The 21328-nt window shown below is 35.9% G+C and overlaps 1 protein-coding gene and 1 pseudogene across 1 annotated transcript; both read right to left on the bottom strand.

Annotated features, from left to right (window-relative positions):
• Positions 1-17976: 17976 nt before the first annotated feature.
• Positions 17977-18714, bottom strand: LOC129873120 (uncharacterized; annotated as a pseudogene).
• A 225-nt stretch (positions 18715-18939) lies between these two features.
• LOC129873114 (uncharacterized) lies at positions 18940-20403 on the bottom strand. The gene is given in 4 exon segments (XM_055948131.1): positions 18940-19006; positions 19220-19531; positions 19533-19705; positions 20221-20403. Coding segments are annotated over 4 exon segments (735 nt in total).
• Between the last annotated feature and the right edge of the window lie 925 nt (positions 20404-21328).

Genomic DNA, 21328 nt, shown 5'->3' with positions numbered 1-21328 from the left:
AGTCTATAGAGATTGCACTGTGTCAATTCATCACAGGGATACTTTGGCTGACTTGGTTGAGTTGGACATGATTGATTTCGATGTGATCCTTGGCATGGACTGGCTTTATGTCTGTTATACCTCCATTGATTGTAGGACTCGAATTGTTAAGTTCACATTCCCAAATGAAGCTGCCATAGAGTGGAAGGGTAGTCCGGTTATGCCTAAGGGTAAGTTTATTTCTTACTTTAGGGCCAGGAAGCTAATCTCAAAAGGGTGTATCTATCACCTTGTCCGAGTGAAAGATGGCAATGTTGAGTCTCCATCTCTCGAGTCGGTCTCGATTGTCAATGAGTTTCCCGACGTCTTTCCCGAGGATTTGCCTGGAGTCCCTCCTGATAGGGAGATAGACTTCGGGATTGATGTTCTTCCTGACACCCAGCCTATCTCAATCCCTCCATATAGAATGGCTCCAGTCGAGTTGAATGAGTTGAAAGAACAGGTGAAGGACTTGTTAGATAAGGGATTCATTAGGCCGAGTGTCTCACCATGGGGTACTCCGGTCCTATTCGTGCAAAAGAAGGATGGGTCCCTTAGAATGTGTATTGACTACAGGCAGCTGAATAAGATCACCGTAAAGAACAAATACCCTCTCCCCAGAATAGACGACTTATTCAATCAACTTCAGGGTGCCACTTGCTTCTCAAAGATAAACCTGAGATCTGGCTACCATCAGTTGAAGGTGAGGGAGTGTGATATTCCAAAGACAGCGTTTCAGACCCGTTATGGCCATTTTGAATTTTTGGTCATGTCCTTCGGGTTGACTAATGCCCCCACAGCTTTCATGGATCTCATGAACCGAGTGCTTAAACCATATCTTGATATGTTTGTGATTGTATTCATAGATGATATTCTGGTCTACTCCAAGAATGAAGAGGAGCACGCCTATCATCTTAGAGTCATTTTACAAACCTTGAGAGACCAGGTATTGTATGCAAAGTTCTCTAAATATGAATTTTGGCTTGCATCAGTGGCCTTCTTAGGCCACATTGTATCTGGAGACGGTATTCAGGTTGACGTCCAGAAGGTTGAAGCTGTAAAGAATTGGCCCAAACCCACATCCCCGACAGAGATAAGAAGCTTCTTGGGTCTGGCTGACTATTATCGAAGGTTTGTAGAGGGATTCTCATCCATATCATCACCATTGACTAAGCTGACTCAAAATAAGGCTAAGTTCCAATGGTCCGATGCTTGTGAGGAAAGTTTCCAGAAATTAAAGACCAAGCTAACCACTGCTCCTGTCCTGACCTTGCCCGATGGAACAGAGGGATTTTTGGTCTACTGTGATGCATCTAGAATTGGTTTGGGTTGTGTGTTGATGCAAAGGGGGAAGGTGATAGCCTATGCTTCGAGACAACTTAAGGTTCATGAGAAGAATTATCAAACTCATGACCTTGAGCTGGCGGCTATAGTATTCGCGCTTAAAATCTGGCGCCACTACTTGTATGGAGTGCATGTTGACGTATTCACCGATCACAAGAGCTTACAATATGTCTTTAGCCAGAAGGAACTCAACCTGAGGCAAAGGAGATGGCTTGAGCTACTCAAGGACTACGATATGAGCATCCTCTACCATCCAGGTAAAGCTAATGTTGTTGCTGATGCTCTTAGAAGGTTGTCTATGGGTAGCACTGCCTATGTGGAGGAGGGAAGGAGGGAATTGGCGAAGGAGGTACATCGATTAGCCCGATTGGGAGTTCGACTCGAAGAGAACAATGAAGGTGGAGTAAACATTCGAGATGGGGCTACGTCCTCACTTGTAGCAGAGGTAAAGGAGAAACAAGATCAGGATTCCATCCTTCTTCGGTTGAAAGAAGTTGTTCACAAACAAGGGGTGATGGTTTTCACCAAAGGGGGAGATGGTGTGTTGAGGTACCAAAGTAGATTGTGTGTACCTGATGTCAATGATGTTCGAGAGAGGATTATGGCTGAAGCGTATAGTTCCACATACTCTATTCATCCAGGCTCCACAAAAATGTATCATGACTTGAGGAAAATCTATTGGTGGAGTGGGATGAAGAGGGATATTACGGAATTTGTTTCCAAGTGCCCGAATTTCCAACAGGTGAAGGTTGAGCGTCAAAGGCCATGTGGTTTAGCCCAAAACATAGAAATTCCAGAATGGAAGTGGGAGATGATCAACATGGACTTTATTACAGGCTTGCCGAGGTCCCGAAAGCAACACGATTCCATTTGGGTGATTGTGGATAGAATGGTGAAATCAGCTCACTTCTTGGTGTTTAAGATTACTGACACCGCAGAAGATTATGCAAAGTTGTACATACATGAGATCGTCAGATTGCATGGGGTCCCTTTGTCTATCATCTCAGACAGAGGAGCCCAATTCACTTCCCAATTTTGGAAATCCTTTCAGAAGGGATTAGGTTTGAAGGTGAACTTAAGTACAACCTTCCATCCCCAGACAGATGGCCAAGCAGAGCGCACCATCCAGACATTGGAAGATATGTTGAGGGCATGTGTGCTTGACTTCAAGGGAAATTGGGATGATAACTTACCTCTCATAGAGTTTGCATATAACAATAGCTATCATGCAAGCATCCAAATGGCTCCTTATGAAGCTTTATATGGGAGGAGTTGTAGATCACCATTGGGTGGTTTGAAGTTGGTGAGATTGAGTTGATTGGGCCTGACTTTGTTCACCAAGCCATGGAGAAGGTGAGAGTTATCCAAGATAGGCTAAAGATAGCCCAAAGCCGCCAAAAATCTTACACCAATGTGAGGAGGAGAGACTTGGAGTTTGAGGTGGGTGATTGGGTGCATTTGAAAGTGTCACCCATGAAGGGTGTCATGAGGTTTGGAAGGAAAGGGAAGCTCAGTCCTCGATATATTGGTCCTTACCAAATTTCGAGGTGGATTGGGAGTGTTGCCTACGAGTTGGAGTTACCTTCAGAGCTAGCCTCTATTCATCCGGTGTTCCACGTTTCGATGTTGAAAAAGTGCTTGGGCGATCCCTCATTGGCAGTCCCCATTGATAGCGTTGGAATTAAGGATAGCTTGTCTTATGAAGAGGTTCTGGTCCAAATTCTTGATCGCCAAATTCGCAAGTGAAGGAACAAAGAGGTTGCCTCAGTCAAAGTCCTATGGAGGAACCAATTTGTTGAGGAAGCCATATGGGAAGCGGAGGAAGCCATGAAAGCTAAATATCCACATCTATTCGTGCCTACCGACGAGAATGTTGAAGGTAATGCCCATTTCCTTGACTTGAATTCATTTGTGCCTTTTGAGTCTTGATTGATAATTGTTAAAGAATTTGATTGATTGAATGATTAAATTCTTGATTTTGATTTGCGCCCCGAGTCCATTCTTGGTTACTCGTCATTCGAGGACGAATGAACCCAAGGGGGAGATAATGTAACACCCCTCAAAATATTTCCCTAAGATTCGGACCCTTCTTATATTTGGGTAGGGTCGAACTCGAGTATTATGGAGCATTTGCAGGACTTAAGATGAGTCCTTGAGAAATTGAGAAGTGCTAGAGGTGATGTAGGGTCACGAAGGATTCGTCGTGGCTAAGTTTTAGGATGAATTCATATGAGGGGTCAACTTTTAACGATACTATCTTTTGAAAGACGACAATCTGGGTGGCCCACGACCCATTAAAATAAAGGTCGTCAAGTCTTCTTTCCAACGCCACCAAGAATGTAATTTTTGGAGTTTGGAGTCAAAAGATATGACGATCCTATGATGAACTAGCACAGTAGAGATTTTCAGGCCTGGGTTGCAATTGCTGGAAAACTGGGCTTGGCGCCGCAGTGGCGCGATGCGCCACTATCGCGCCAGAAACATGCCTCAGTAGTTTGGGCTCTGGCGCGGCGCACCACTAAAAGGTGTGCAGGGTTTTTCAAGCCAATTTCCAGAACCCAGAAAATATTAGCCTTGGCGTTATAAGGGCGCGATGCGCCACTATCGCGCCAGAAACATGCCTTAGTAGTTTGGTCTCTAGCACAGTGCGCCACTGTGAAGTGTGCAGGTTTTAGGTGTAATCAGCCTGGCGCTGCAATGGCGCGATGCGCCACTATCGCGCCAGGTGCATTGTTGCCTATTTTTCAGAACTTTTGAGAAGGGGCAATTTGGGAACTTACCCAAATTATATATGTATCACCCTAGACTATTTTGAGATCATAATTTCAGCCCCCACTCTCTCTCTAAAAAGCCCTAGGAGTTCTTCTCTTTCTCTCTCTTCTTCTTCCTCTCCAAATCCTCCACCAATAAGAAGAGTCCCAAGAGCTTCAAGATTTGAGTTCTCTATTGAAGACCCAACCACAAGGTTTTCTTCAAGTCTTCACTAAGGTATGTAAGGCTATCCAAAACATGGGTTGAGTCCACCCATGTGCCCTACCCTTGCTTTGAGGTTAGATGTCCATGAAAATGGAGTTTCTTGGTATGGTTTAGGTTTGAATGAGTTTTGTCCCCTATTTATTTGATGCTATATGTGTTGATGTTGTTGAGCTAAGAAGTTCCTAAAACCTTCATGTTAGTATGAGTTGATAGAGATGACCTGTTATTATGTTTTGTTGATATCTTTAGCCATGTGATTATGTTGCTTAAGTCAATTTCCTTAAATGTGTTATTCTACTTGTGTTGTTGAGCTAAAGTCATAGAGTTGTGATGAGTCTTGAGGAGATATCATAAATGCTTACCTAAATGAGGCTTGATTAAGTTAATTGGACGATAGAATTGACGAGTGGATGAGGTCCTAAATGGAACTTGCCATTATGACTTAATTGAGTTGAAATGAGAATAGAGTTGATGAGTTGGCAATTTCTCACTTGAAACTAGCCGTGAGGGCTTGTTTGAGATAATTGGAGGGAGTCTTATAAGCATAGAGTCATGGGAGGAGTATCGAGCACCGAGGCAGGCAAGAGTATAGTCCGTACTCGAACCAGGATCTATGCCGCCAACGTAGGTAGCGATGGAACCGTTAAAGTCGGATGCTTCCCATGGGATCGAACCGTTAAAGTCAGATGTTTCCCATTTATTTGTCCTGAAATGATAGGACTTGACTAATTGATGGTATCCATGATTAGGGAGGTGTTAATGCCCTGGCAAGGTATGGATGGATGTGGCAACAACGTTTGATTGTTGTACTATCACTGGCTTATAGGTGATGGTTGTCGGATAAGAGAAACTCCCATTTAGGTCTTGATAGTGCTCCGAGTCAGTTGAGTTGAGTGGCTTATGAGTTAGTCCCGTCTAAACTATTCTTGTTAGACTTAGGACACTTGAGTGAGTTGTCATGTATGTATAAGTTGAGACCCTGAGTTGATGTTGATGTTTCCTTGATGTTTGTTTCATCCGGCCATTTTACATACTCGTACATTCCATGTACTGATGCCATTTGTCCTGCATCATTTCATGATGCAGAGACAGGTACTAGAGATCATCAACCGGCACTCTGTTGAAGATCCACATACACTCCCAGCTAGTTGGTGAGTCCTCCTAGTTTCCGGAGGATATTGAACTTTATTGTATAGTTTTGTTGTAGTTTCCTTTACTCTGATTTCTTGGTAGCCATGGGCTTGTCATTGGCACCTCCTAGAATTTGATAGAGGCTTCATAGACTAAAGTGTGGGGAGGTTGAACTGTTATTTTGAGGAGTCCTATTATACTTATTTTGTTGAGTTAAACATGTTTGGCCTTCGGCCCCCATATTGTAAATAACATGTTATAATTGAGCCTTCATTTGAGCGTATATGACTGAATGATGGAATGATTGAGTTAGGTGGTTCTCTTGACAGTCAGAAATGGCTTTCAAGTGCCGTTCACGTCTAGGGTACCCTCCCGGGGCATGACAGAGGAGTTATAAGCTATTTAGCCTTGCTGATTAGACCGTCGTGGCCGTAGCCACCGCCGGTGGTACTACCCCACCGAAGGAATTTTCACCCTTACCTTTGAAAAGCAATCCAGATCCACAAAATACTAAACCTAAAAAGTCAAATAATGCCAGTTTTCCAATATTCTTAAACCAAAAATGACCACCACACCACAGATTAGTGTTCCCCCCAAGCCTGTAGTAATGATTCATGGAGAACCGAATATCAATTGGAAAACATTGGAAGTCAAATCTCTTATCATTCAGGAAAATCTATAATTCGCCATTATTGGCAAATTCTCGTATGGTAAACCTGACATAATAGAGTTGAGGCGAACAATACCGAGTCAATGTGGAATTAGAAGTGAGAGCACGATTGACGTTTTGGATACAAGACATATCTTAATCAAACTCACAAGTTTAGAGGATTATGTGCATCTGCTTTCAACATCAGCCTTCTATGTGAAAGCGAGATAGAATTATTGGCAGATGAGAACACTAAAATGGGACCCTTGGTTTGAACCAGATGTTGAAACAACGATAGGAGTAGCATGGATATCCTTTCTGGATCTTCCACCTAACTTTTTTGCGAAGGAGATAATTTTCTCTATAGCTGCAGCAATAGGTAAGCCACTAACAGTAGATATGGCAACAAGGAATCAAACGATACCTAGTTGTGTTAAAGTCAAAATAGAGGTAGATTTGACTACAAAGTTGCCACAAAGGGTTAGAATAATGGAAGAAGATGATGTGACAGGGGTTATAAAGTTTAAGTGGATCATAGTGCAATCTGACTACATGCCCAAATACTATAAGGAATGTTGCTTACAAGGACATGACGAACATAAATGTTGGGCAATCCATCCAGAACTGTATGATTCAAGGATTGAAGAAGAGCAGAATCAGGAGGAAAAAGAACTCAAAAATAAGCAAGGAGTGAAAGGGGAAGAAAGAAGAACATTGATGAGTGGAAAGATTGTGGGGACAAAACACAACAAACATGAGTGGATGGTTTGGGGGAGGAACAAATATAAGAGGGATAAATATGGGCATATAGAAGGGAGGAAGGACGTACAAGATGATAATTCTTTTGCTGCACTAAGAGAAGAGGAAGAACAACATGACAAAACTGATAATACAAATAAATTTGATGGAAGCACGACAGAATAGGTGACAAGAAATTTTGGAGACAAGAAGAGGGGCAACATGTGATAATTATAAAGGAACAAGAGGAAGGTGATTCTGATACAAGGCAAACTAAGACACAACCAGAAAACCAAAATGACAAGGAGACAATTGCAAGAAGAAAAAAATGTAAAAGATGGACAAAACTATGACGAAGAGGAAAAGGCTGGAACCATGGTCATTTATGATCCAAGTAATGAGGAAGTAATGCCCCTAGCAATCCAAAAGGATAATTAGGAGGGATGTATTGAATTAACAGGGTTGAATAATAAAAAGGAAGATATGACACAAAATATAGAGAAGGTAGCTATAAAAGGGCATTTATCCCCTAAATAGATAAGCAGGCTAAAAAGATCACATACCAAGCCAAAGAAGAAAGGGAGAGGAGAACTCAATGCCGCACAATCTTCTTCAAGGTCTAAGAGAACGATTATCAAAAATACTAAATATCAATGAGAGCTCTAATTTGGAATATTAGATCAGTAAACACTCAAAAGGCGTTTCTAGCCTTATTAATCTTCCTAAAAGAAATCAATTTTAATTTGTGGGGATTTCAGAACCATTTAAGGAGAAGCAAGAACTAGAGGTTTTCAGAAAGAAGCTAGGGGTGAAATATGCAGTGGCAAATGTGAATGGAGAAATTTGGGCATTCATTGATGAAGCACTAGAATACTCTATAGAAGGAGATGATAAACAGATGCTAACACTCAAACTTCAGAATCAAGGGTTGGGCACAGAAGTGGTGGTATCAATTGTATATGCTAAATGTACACAAGGTGAAAAACAAAGGCTATGGGAATCCCTGGAGGAGTTGGCGGATAGTATCAATGCCCCTTGGCTGATAAGGAGAGATTTTAATGTAATAAGCAATGAAGAGGAGAAGCTCGGGGGTCTACCAGTTTTCAAAAGGAAAGTCAGAGATTTCAATCATTGTATTAATGTGTATAATCTGGAGGATAAGGGATTTAAAGAAGGTAAATATACTTGGTAGAATGGTAGAACAGATGTAGAGTGCATTTTTAAAAGGCTAGATAGGGTGATGGGCAATGACAAATTACAAGATCTCTTTCCAATACTGGAGGTGGAACACTTAGTGAGAAACAGATCAAATCATACACCTTTTCTAATTATCTTCAAAACAACTGAGGAGATAGTAGTGAGACCGTTTAAATTTCTTAATTTCTGTTTAAGAGAAAGTTCCTCTTAAGGAGGTGGTAAAGCAACACTGGAAAGCAGATTTTGAAGGAGATCTTTTTATCTTATTCCATCATAAGCTAAAAATATTAAAGAAAGCTTTGGCCAAATGGAGTAAAGATACTTATGGGAATATATTTCAAGAGACAATCACTTTGGAGGAAGTCATTAAAGTTTAGGAAACTCAATTTGAGATAGACTTATCAGAATCCAACAAGGAAAAGCTTCACAAAACTCAAGCAGAGCTTAAAAAATAACTTTCTAGGGAAGAGAAATTATGGAAACAGAAAGCAGGGATGGAATGGTTCAAAGAAGGGGAGAGAAAGACAAAGTTCTTCCATACAATAGTTAAGGGGAGAAGGAACAGACTTAGAGTGAACAAAATCTAGAAAGCTGAAGAGTTCTACATAAAAAAGTTTACAAAACAAGCAGATAGGGATGAATTTGAAATGCTGAATGAACTACCAGTCGTGATTAGTGAGGAAGAAAAAAAGCAACTTCAGGGAATGCCTTCAGTAGACGAAGTCAAAAAGGCAGTCATGAGACTAAATAAGGATAATGCAGGAGGGCCGGATGGAATGACAGAAACTTTCTATCAGCAACACATGGAACATCACTAGAGAGGACATTTACATTATGATCAGGGCTTTTTTTGGAGGGGCAAAGCTGTCGAAGTTTATAACCCACCCGAATTTAGTGCTCATTCCTAAGAAAGTTAATGTGAATACTTTCTTAGATCTTAGACCTATCTCTTTAAGTAATTTCGTGAATAAAATTTTTTCAAAAATTATTCATGAACGACTTAAGGCACTGTTACCTAAGATTAATCTCCGAAATAAGCAGAATTTGTGCAAGGAAGGAGTATAGCAAAGAATGTGCTATTAGTGCAAGAAATCATTGTTGAAATCAGAAAAAGAGGAAAGCCACCAAATCTAGTTATAAAACTGGATATGATGAAAGCTTATGACAGGGTAGAATGGATATTCATGACTAAGGTATTAAGAAAAATAGGTTTGGGGAAAGGGTTATTGATATGTGTTCAGATTAATCAGTAACAACTGGTACTCGATTCTACTAAATGGACAACCAAAGGGATTTTTTAAATCATCTAGAGGACTTAAACAGGGTGATCCTCTCTCACCTACACTATTTATATTGGCAGTTAAAGTTATGTCTAGATCCCTAAATGCTCTTATGGAGAAGAAGGACTTTACGAGGTTTGGAATGCCAAGAGGTGGTCTCAAAATGAATCATTTAGCATTTGCAGATGATATGATTATAATGTGCAAGGTAGAAGTGAGAACAATGCAGATGATTATAGATACTTTGAAGAGATATGAAGATACTTTTGGGCAGAAAATAAACAAGGAAAAGAGTGCTATTTATATGCATCATTCTGTAGCTGGAGGAGAAGCAGTGATAGCTGAGGTAGCAGCTGAAATCCTAAGAAAGGAATTCCCTTTCACTTAATTGGGATGCCCTATGTTATATAAAAGGAAGCAGAAAGGAAAATTACTATCCTATGGAGGAATAGCTATTCTAATAAAACATGTGCTCCAAAGCACTCTCATTTATTTCCTGTCAATGATGAATCCTCCTATGAATGTACTAAATCAAGCTCAAAAAATAATGGCATAATTTTTTAGAGCAGTTGTATTGGAGGGAGAGGAAGACATTGGGCAAAGTGGAGCAATTTATGCTTACCAGAGAAGGAAGGTGGACTAGGATTCAGACTAATGTAAGATATGTCAATGGCCCTATTTTATAAACTATGATGGGATTTTCGAACAAAGCCATCACTATGGAGTGAGTATATGAGGAATAAGTATTATCGAAAAGATCATGCAAATAAAGTGGTGTGGAAAATACGAAAAGGAGGATCACAAGTGTGGAAGAAAATGCTACATGCCAGAGATCATATTAAGCATCAAATCTTTTGGCTACTAAGAAATGGATCAGCATCAGTGTGGCATAATCTTGGACGGGAATGGGAAACTTGTACACCATTACAGGAGAAGACTATGAATGGGAAGATAATTACAAAAGAGTTGATGAATTAGTAAAGAGGGAAAAATGGAACATAGAAGGTTTGAATGATATACTGCCACAGGAGCTAGTAGAGTATACCAGTCATAATATTCAACCTCCTGGACAAATGATTGAGTGAAATAAGCCACTATGGATGATGGAAAATAAAGGAACCTTTTCTATGAAATTAGCTTGGCAGTATATAATGCATAAATAAGGAGAAAACAAAATTTACAAGTGGATATGGACAAAAGCCATCCCTTTTAAAGTGGCATTGACAATGTGGAGATTATAAAAATTCAAACTACTTGTAGATGACAGAGTGAGAAGATGGGGATTGGAAGGTCCATCTAGGTGCTGGTGTTGTGAAAACCTTACTTAGGAGACACTTGCTCATGTGTTCCTGAGATCTTTTTTAGCTAGCAGGACTTGGTCCTATTTTTGCTTTTTTGCAGGTTTTAACATTGAAGGACTGGCTAACAAGAGTATTATGGAATTTCCCACCAGTAGGCTGGCTAAAATACAATACAGATGAGGTTTCCAGGGGAAAGCTCCTATGCCTTTTGTTTGAGGAATGAAAAAGGGGATTTACTGTATATAGAGGGAGCTACTATTGAAAACACCACTAATACTGTAGCAGAGGAGAAGGCGATTCTAGAAGCATGTAAACATAGAATGAAGGAATATCACAATAATATAATCATTCAAACAGACTCTATACTATTGTACAAGATTCTAGAAGAAAAATGGTCATGTCCCTGGATAATCACAGAGATGGCGATAGAAATCAAGCCAACATTACAGGACAAATAACATACATTTCAGCACATTCTCAGTGAAGGAAATCAACTAGCAGACTACTTGGAAAATATTGCTTAAAGGAGGGTGAAACTATCAAAATTTCAGCAGTTTGGGAGTAGCAGGAAGAAAGATCATTAACAGTGATAAGCTAAAATATCCCTATTTGAGAGTAACTCCAGCAAAGGGATAGAGGGGATATGGAGGTTCAAAGTGTTAGGTGTTTTGGTTTTGATTGTTTATTTTTTTTCTAGTCGATTAGATGACTAGACTCTATCTATGAGAGTCACACGAGGTATACCATTGCATGCCTATTCCCCTCAAAAATTTTCATCATTTTCTATTGGCCTAACACAATTATTGGGAGAAAATACAGGATCAATTGCAAGAAGTAAAGAGATCGACAATGTTAAATCTATTAAAGACCATGAGATCAGGTCCAAGCTTAGAAACGACCCACTAAAATTTCAACAAATCACACAACAAGCAATAGAAAAAGCTGCAAAATCAGTTGAGTCAAAATAAAAAGGGCTTAGTAGATTTAGGGTCTAAAAAAAGAGGAAAACAAAAGAAATTGATACTACTAATAATGAATCAATTAGAGGAGAGGATGTTGATGAAGCTTTAATTGATAATAGTGAAACTGAAAGACCTCAAGTATTGTGTATAAACCTAATTGTATAATCTATATTTTTATATATTTGGGTGTAAACTAACATGCATAAGTGTTATCTGTTTCATTTAATTGTATACAAACAATTTGGCATGCCAAAACATATTAATTCTTATATATTGTATAAGTCTAATTTTGGCTAAATCGTAGTTGCATAAAAGAAGCTATATACATTAATTATTTATTTTTATACAATTCAACCTGTTTTGATACATGTCAGGTAAGTTTATTATTATACATTAATAACAATAGTATAGGATGACATATATATAGTTATAAAATTTATTTATACATATACAATCAATTATACATTACATGAGCATTTGTGTATAAGAGTTGATATTCCACATTATATGAAGATTTGTATTTAAGTGCAGAACATGACATCTAAAAGATATATACAATATATTAATTTGTAGTTAGTAGTTTATTATGAGTTGATATTCCACATTATATGAAGATTTGTATTTAAGTGCAGAACATGACATCTAAAAGATATATACAATATACCTGTTTTGATACATGTCAGGTAAGTTTATTATTATACATTAATAACAATAGTATATGATGACATATATATAGTTATAAAATTTATTTATACATATACAATCAATTATACATTACATGAGCATTTGTGTATAAGAGTTGATATTCCACATTATATGAAGATTTGTATTTAAGTGCAGAACATGACATCTAAAAGATATATACAATATATTAATTTGTAGTTAGTAGTAGTTTCAATCCTTTTTGTATGTTCTTTACAAGTCAATTTTATTAAGCTCATTTATTTTTGGTAGGTTGTTAAATTCATTCTCAGTAAAAACCCCAAGCACACTCCACACATGCAATGTTATCCAAACATTGACATTATGAATCATTTAGCGGAGTATTTGTCGGAGTCTCAGTTGAAGCTTTTTTGTGGTACTACATCTTTTGCTCAGTTGACTACCATGAAAAGATGTCATGTTCAAGCACAATTATTTAGGTGCTTTATGTTGCATGAATTGGAAGGTAGTTCAACATATGGTATCCTCATCTATGCAAATGACACTAGACTATGCTTAACCATAGGAATTTTTCAATTATTTATGGTCTCAAGTGTGATGAGGATGTGTCAAGTTTTTTTTTTGACACTGTTGTACCAAAAAAAATTCTTAGCCAGTACTTTGAAGGTATAAATTCTATCGGTAAACAAGATCTTATTGATAGTTTTATTGGCAAGGTATGGGGTGATAACGATGATGATGCGTTGAAGTTTGCATTATTGTACTACATTCATACTTTCATTCTATCTACGGAGCCTACTTGTTCAATAATAGACAGGATGGATTTTGATTTGGTTGAGTCTGGTAGATATATGGACTACCCATAGAGTAATAGAGCAATTGATGAACTAGCCAAAAACCTGCATAAGAAGATGCCACCAGAAGGGAAGTATTACAGAATACATGGTTTCTCACTTGCCATGCAAGTATGGTTTTATGAATGTTGTTCTAAAGTTGACCCAACAATTGCTGTCAAGGTTTATAACCACATTTCGAGAATTCTCATCTGGAAGATGGGAAAAGACAAGCCTCGCCTAGATTACTTCTTGAAAGGAATGTTACGTGATGAAGATAATCCGATAAGTCTTTTCAGATTTTAAAATTAAATCAAATATTTAAATTGTGTATGTACTATTTAAATATCTTATACAAATTTGACTCATTTTTTATAATTATACAATTAAATAGGTTTTTGTATGCACAATACAGTTAGTTATACTAATGTTATAATTGTATACTATTGGGGTTGTATAATTCAGAGTAACACTGTATAATGAGTTTAATTTACTTTTGCAGATCACTTTCCACAATATAAGTCCTTCTCCTATGGAAATTCAAATCCTCCAATTGTCGCTTGAGTACATTGTGTTAGAGTTTCATGTTGATGTAGGTGTGCCTGGTAACCCCGTTGACCCCGAGGATGATTTTGAAGATTCTCCAGATTTAAGAAAGATAAAAGCCAAAGAGAAAGTTGGTTGTCTTGCAATACCCACACTGAAGAAGTCAAGGTATTCTGTTGTTGCACCTGTTCAGAATATAAGAATAAAACAAGTGTCCAAACATCAAACTATTCCACCTACTGTCAATCCTTCACCTTCAAAGAAGCGGGGTAAACGCTCTCATCAATCCGTTGATAAACAAGTAATAAACTAATGTGTGCAGCGGAAAAAGATAGATGACCCTACTAAAAAATCATAATCTAGCAGGTCGTTTGATTTAAGAATATCTCACGATGAATTTGAGTCGTTCGAAAAATTGGTTAGATTATTTTATATATATATATATATAATTCTTATAAATCATAGTTAATTTTTATTTTTACTCTATCATCTTAATATAAGTAAAGAAGGAGTTCAAAGGTCTGCGAAAGTTGATACAAGAAAACTTTACAGTCGTGATGGAGGCCATAAACAAGAAGAACACAGATCCTAATGAACAAGTAGCTGAGCAAAAAGTTCCAACACATTCACCATCCAATAGCCACACCAACCTCCTCTTTTTGATCCTCCATCCGATCTCGGAATAAAGCACTCAGTACAATCAAGTAACATAAATCTCCCACAAATAAAGTTTTTTTTACTTATTATATATACTATTTATACAAAATGTTTGTATATAGTGTTATACATACATGGCTCATGCCTAATATTTTATGATTGTATAATCCACAGTTTGTTTATACATTTCAACATTTGTATAAATAATTGCAGATATACATATTGACTTGTCATCTTGATTTTCTTTATTTGCATCTATATATAAGGATTTCAATAATGAGGATTTGTTGCTTGATCATATCTCAGAGGTTTGAATAGTGATATATTATTTAATTTAATTTATACATTATCTATAAGTTGGATTTGTATACATGTTATTTTAACCTTTTTTAAAAGGTTGTTTGTCTAAATTTGCATAATGAAACAAATGAGGAGCCACAGTCCATGGTTGAACAATTAGACGCCAGTAAAACTCCAACTGTATGTATATATTTATATGTTGTTAATTTAGATCACAGTTTTATACTTATACATTTTATTGTATTATTCTTCATCTTTCTTAATTGTATAGCTATATATACAGTTTATACAATTTCACATTTTATACAAGTTTCAATGTTAATTAATAATATACAATGTTTCAAATCCACATTTATACATGATTAAATTGTACATATACATATACATTTGTTATTTCACTTTTGTTCACTTTTATTCATTAAAGGATTCCAACTTGGATGATCTTTTGCTCGATAAGATAATTTCAGAGGTATGATTATATATTAGTACTACAATTTCAATTATCTTTAAAATCTGTATAAGTTGGATTTGTATACACATTACCTATTGTTTTGTTTTTATAAGGTTGTTTCTCAAAATTTGAATAAGGTTTCTCATGAGCAGCCAAAACTTGTCGATGATCAAACAGATGTGAACAAGCACCCAACATTTTATATTTAAAAGTTTATTAGTTATTAGTTTTTATTTGATTTCTCAAGATGTTCTTGTGTACCTTCTTCAGAACGTGTCGACTATTGTTGAAAATGAACACCCCACAATCATTGTCACATCTATCTATGGTGACAAAGATCCATTTCCGGGTGATTGTCCCAAAGAAACAACACTGTCAGCCCCAACTGAGCCTCAAACGTCTGATACAAAAGAAGACCCAAATCTAGGTGATTGTCTTAAAGAAACAACTATGTCATCTTCATCGGCCGAGGAGTCTGTTGTATATCCTATACCACTTTCACTTTTAATGCCCAATGCAAACGTACCCAAATCCTAATATTTGTTGGCTGATCAATTTCTCCCAAGCCTTAATCCAGAAATGAGCATTGTACTTCAAGAACAATCCATAGTAGACGGCCATACACCTTTACAAATTCAAGGAATTAGGCACCTAGGTCCATATAACACATCTCCATACATTACTTCATTTGGATCAGATACAGGTATAAACCAATTTTTTCAACAACAAATTTTATACATTGTGTTAACACTGAAATGCACTATGTATACATTTCAGGGTGTTCTTCAAAGTCTCCTTCAATTTTTTCTTTGAAACATCCATTCATTGCTTTGCCAGAAGATGAGGACAATCTACCTTTGTCAAGTTCTGGAAATAGTTAAGGGAAGGTTTATTGGTTAGGCATCATACCAAGTAAGAATTAGATACAAAAAGTATGAATACTTTATGTACACACCAAAAAATGTATAATTTACACCTCTGAGTTAATTTTTTGTCTTACTGTACAGGAAGAACAATGAGGACAGATACAAAAAGCATAAAGCAGCGTTAAAACAGTTCTTTGATTATGGAGTTATTAAAATTGACAACAAGAATTGGTTCTACAAACTTGCTAATGTAGGACAGTTGCTAGATGACTCGGTATGATTTTCTATTCATTATTTTTAATATACTTTTAGTTTATAAGTTTGTATGACTGACATACTATTAGTTTATTACTTTTAACATTATTATCTTTCAGCACATAGATGTGCTCTTTTACTATCTGAGGAAAAAAGAAAAATATTCCAATAGCTCAGCCTATAAGTTCAACACAGTTGATTGCAATTTTAATAACTTAATAAGTTGCATCTCGAAAGCATATAATAATGCTGAAAATGTAGCTTCTAAGGCGAGTTCAGAAGAGGCCATCCTCGAGTATATAAAAGGATACAGGATGCACTATACTGTACCATGGCATTGAGTGGATAACATTTTCATCCAGTCAATGTGAAGGAGAGGTTTCATTGGGTCTTGATTGTTGTTTCTTTAGATGAACATTTTATAATGGTGTATGATTCAATCAGTAATGCGCTGCACCATTTGTATATTGACAACGAGGTCAAGAAATATGCATAGCTCATTCCCATGTATCTATCTATGTCTGATTTTTATACAAAGAAAGGGTTGGATGTGGCCTCTCACCCAAAGTATAACGCGCACTCTATTTTTGATTTATTTGACATTATTTATATCAACGGTATACCACAGCTAACTGAAGGAATCTCTTATGCATATTCAGTTTTTCCTCTTTTATACTATTTTACGAAATATTGTAACTCATTGTAAATTTATAATTTTTAGGGATTGTGGACTATATATGGCAGCTTATGCATTACATCTCAGTTCTGGCAATGGGATCCCAGATTCATTTGATCTAGAGTTGACACGTATGGAATACGCGCAACTGCAATTGTATTATGGAATGTAGAAGATTGAATGTGAAGAAATTAGTGATAGTGAAGCACCCCCGAAACCTGATAGGAGTAGGACTGATTGTGATATTGGTGAAAGAATCACAATTCAGTACAGTTTAAGTTTCCATTTCAGTTACTAAATGTACGTATGCTTTTATGCGCTTTTGTATTTTTGCATACATTGCTTGAAAATATACTTTTATCGCTATTAAATACGTTGGTAATATTTTGAATCATCTAATATTTTTTGTGGTCGTAAGCAATTCACGTCTTCTTTAAATTTAATTATGTTTTTATTTCTATTCAAAATATGTTGTATAATTATATAAAGACACTATGTCTCGAATCAACTTTTGACCAAACTTATCATTAAAAAATTTGGAAACAACCAGGCAAACAAAGAACTTATACAAAAAATATGAGTATAAAAACTTATACATATACAAAAAATAAATGATTCAATTATATGCAATGACAAATATACTATATATATTTATACATATTAGACAGTTATAACAAACAAGTGTATAAAATATTAAGTTCTACATATTTATATGGAATATTACTGAATGAATTAAACCTATAAATAGAATGCATCATAAAATAATTTGTATAATCAATTTTGACTTCTTATACAATTATATATGTATATACATTTATATTCTGTATAAATCTACAAACGAACTTCGTCAACAACATTATCATATTCATTTATACATTTTTGGTTTAACCTATATACTTATACAAACATAGCTAATCCAAATTTCAAATTAGATTTATACATTTATTCTTAATTAAACATCTTAACAGAAAAACAACATTTAAACGTTAAGCATTATTACTGTTTAGCTATTCAAAGAATTCATAAATTCGTAATGTATCAAACAATTTATTCCAAGAGAACTATTCAAAATACAAATGCATAGCATTTTCAATTCAAAAGAAGTTCAAATTATAAAACCAATCTATCACTTGTCAACTATCTCGAGGCTTATTTCTACATGAACGCCTATTATAACATGCAACTCCACATGTACTACACGTATTCTTCCATACACTCCCAAACAACTCTCTTGAACCCTTTGCGCGAGTCTTCTTCCTCGGCCTGCCAGGTCGTCTCTTGAAAGGTGGAGGCAGAACTACATCATCTAAGATGTATTCCAGACCATCCACTCTTTAATATCTAGTAAGGGATATATTGGCATCTCATAAATCTTTAGGACAGTTTCTAGTTTGTATAAATCAGAGCAATATTCATTTGCTGTTAGATTTTTCGATTTCAATACGGCTCAAGCATGTTCACATGGTATTTCTTCATACTGGAACCTACCATAAGACCATGTTTTTTCCTGAAGACACACTACAAAATTTCTGCCATCGTCATTTACATTGTGCACGTATTCAGTCGATGGTACAACCTATTATTGCATTAAAAAATAATAAAATAAAGATCTGTATATACAGTTTTAATATATATTTGAAGAATAATATACAAAAAAATACATACTATCATTCTTGTGCACATAGCTTCATTCTTTATGAGTATATCCTGATACTTTACAATCAATGGCGTTAAAGTCCCGGTGGCTTCCATTTTATAATCATGGTTCCATCTTCCAAACATAAGTCTAACCTGCTCCAAAAATCAAATATTGACAACTCTCTAGCTGATACTAGTGTAGCATTTATACTCTCTGCAATATTCGATGTCATAGCCCATCCTCGATGAACTTTTGCATAACACCTAGCCCAATTTTCATATCCAGCCAACTCTAAGTATTCTTTCACTCTTACATCTACCTTCTCCACAATCTCCATTAGACTATGAAATTCAATTTTTTTGCACGTCTTTGCCAGTTTGTAGAATATAGCAGTCAGCTTTTCATGTGACTTTCTGTATTATTTTTGCACATTACCCCACAAATTCCATATGCAAGCTTAATGAGGCACATCAAAAGACACTCTCATGACAACTTTTATAATGATCTCATTTCTATCAGACACAACACACATATTATTATGATCCCCATACGCCTCTTTTAGTTAATCAAAGAACCACGTCCAAGCTGCATCATTTTTAGAATCAATCACACCATACGCAAGTGGAAAGATATGACCTATAAATCAATTCATATACATATCAGTAAGCACATATATACACATATACAAAAAATTATATATACAAACATAGATATTCAACATAAAATGCACTATACCTGCTCCATCTATAGTACTTGCTGCAACAAAAGTTCTATTATATGGTCCTCTTAGAAAATTTTCATCCACAACAACAACATGTCGGCAATGTCTAAATCCTTGTATAAAAGTACCCAAAGAAACAAACACGTACAAGAATTGATCATTAATAGTTTTCTTCAATTGTATATGACATCCTGGATAAGTGATAGACATCATATACAAATAAGCAGACAGCTTGTTGTAGGATCCTGCAGGTATATCCCTCAAAGATATCAATGCCTTCTCTTTAGCCCTCCAAGCACACATGTAATTAACATTAACTTCGAGATGTAATCTCCGCAGCCATATACTTTCATTTGTGATCTACCAGCTTAGGTTTGATAATCCCTTCAATCACATTACTTGTTAGTTGTTTCTGCGAATACACTTTGTCCTTCAAAGGACATGTATGCTCCTTGTTGAAGGTCTTCCTTTTGAATATTCCAGACTTGTTAATATTTAACGCCTTTATTTGTCATTCACACACATTAGAAAAGCATTTTAGTGTATAGCTACAGGTGAAATTCAATTCAATATATCAGTCCACACATATTATACTCAAATATATACAAATACAACACAATATGTGCTTATTCAATTCAAACATTACCTGATCGCATTTGACCTCTCAATTATATACTAAAATCGGTGTGAAATTGTATATTGCTCCATAACAGATTTGATAGTTGCTTCATCCCTATATACTTGGTCCTTTTCGACATACTTAAATCATGAATCTGAAATAACCTAACCACAACATGTTGCTTCAAAACCCCCAAGCGTATCCACCAAATCAAAAATTGCCAATTGATTTGTCTTAAAATTGTCAACTAATTCTATACAAGTTGACTCTATCATATCATTGATTTCAGTTATACAAATCAGATATTTGTTAAAATCATTACTATGCTTCTTGAGCATTACATACACTCTCACACCCATGTCGTTGTGTATCTACATAGGTGTATTGCTTTGTTCTACCTTGTACTCAATCTTCAGTCTCTTGCTAGTCACATCAACCTCAAGCTGATTTGCAATTACATCATACAACTCTGAATATGATGCATTCTCTTTGAAAACAACCCCCTCAATAGTATAATCAACATAACAATTTTCATCATCCCATTTACTAGAATGCATTACCAGTATAGCTAAGGAACCCATTTATGTGTATTGTTAAGTGCAATAAAAGAGAATACATTATACAAATCAACAAATCACACATTGACACTGAATATACAATATCTAATATTATATACAAACCAACATAAACAACAACTATATTTCAACTACATTCCATATAACTGTATACGTATACAAAGTTGATTAATACACAACTTAATTGTATATGTATATATTAAACATCACACAACTTTTCTGATACACATATGAGTACTATACAAATATTCAAGTGCTTCATGTTTAGTCCATATTTATACAATTTTTACATAGCTATAGTTTTTATATATACTCATACTAATATATATTAAAATTGTATATTGACACTTTTTTAATAAATTAATTTGATCATTTATACATATACACTTAAGGAAGGTTTATACAACTTTATGTTACTCCACATATACAATCATAACTCCATCATAGCACAAAACTAGAATTATACAAGTAATATTAATATACAATATACAATATACAATCGTACTAACATGAACTACAAGATTTCATATTTCGGTAAATTAATTTTTCAATTTACAGTAAAAATTGAAACATAGATCTCGTGTACGTGTTTCTATACAAATCAACAATAGCTTTGTCACGCTCCGGGAGGGTACCCTAGACGTGGCCGACACTCGAAGACCATTTCTGGTCCCCAAGCGAACCACTTGGTACAATCACACATCCGTTCATATCAATCAATCAGCGGAAAGTTTAAAATAAAGAAATAATTTAGTGGGCAATCCAAATCAACGATTCTAACTCAAGAAAGAAAGCTCATGAGCCAACAAATCAATTTCTAATCTTTATCATTTAAATTAGTTTGACAAGAATAATTCAAGGAAAGAAAATACTCAATCGACCCATCACTATCTAGTCTATGAAGCCTCTATCACTACTATATAATTGGTGC

Source organism: Solanum dulcamara, chromosome 2, assembly GCF_947179165.1.
Source record: "Solanum dulcamara chromosome 2, daSolDulc1.2, whole genome shotgun sequence".
Lineage (NCBI taxonomy): Eukaryota > Viridiplantae > Streptophyta > Magnoliopsida > Solanales > Solanaceae > Solanum > Solanum dulcamara.
The sequence above is the reverse complement of the archived record's forward strand: the minus strand, read 5'-3'. Positions and strand labels throughout refer to the sequence as shown.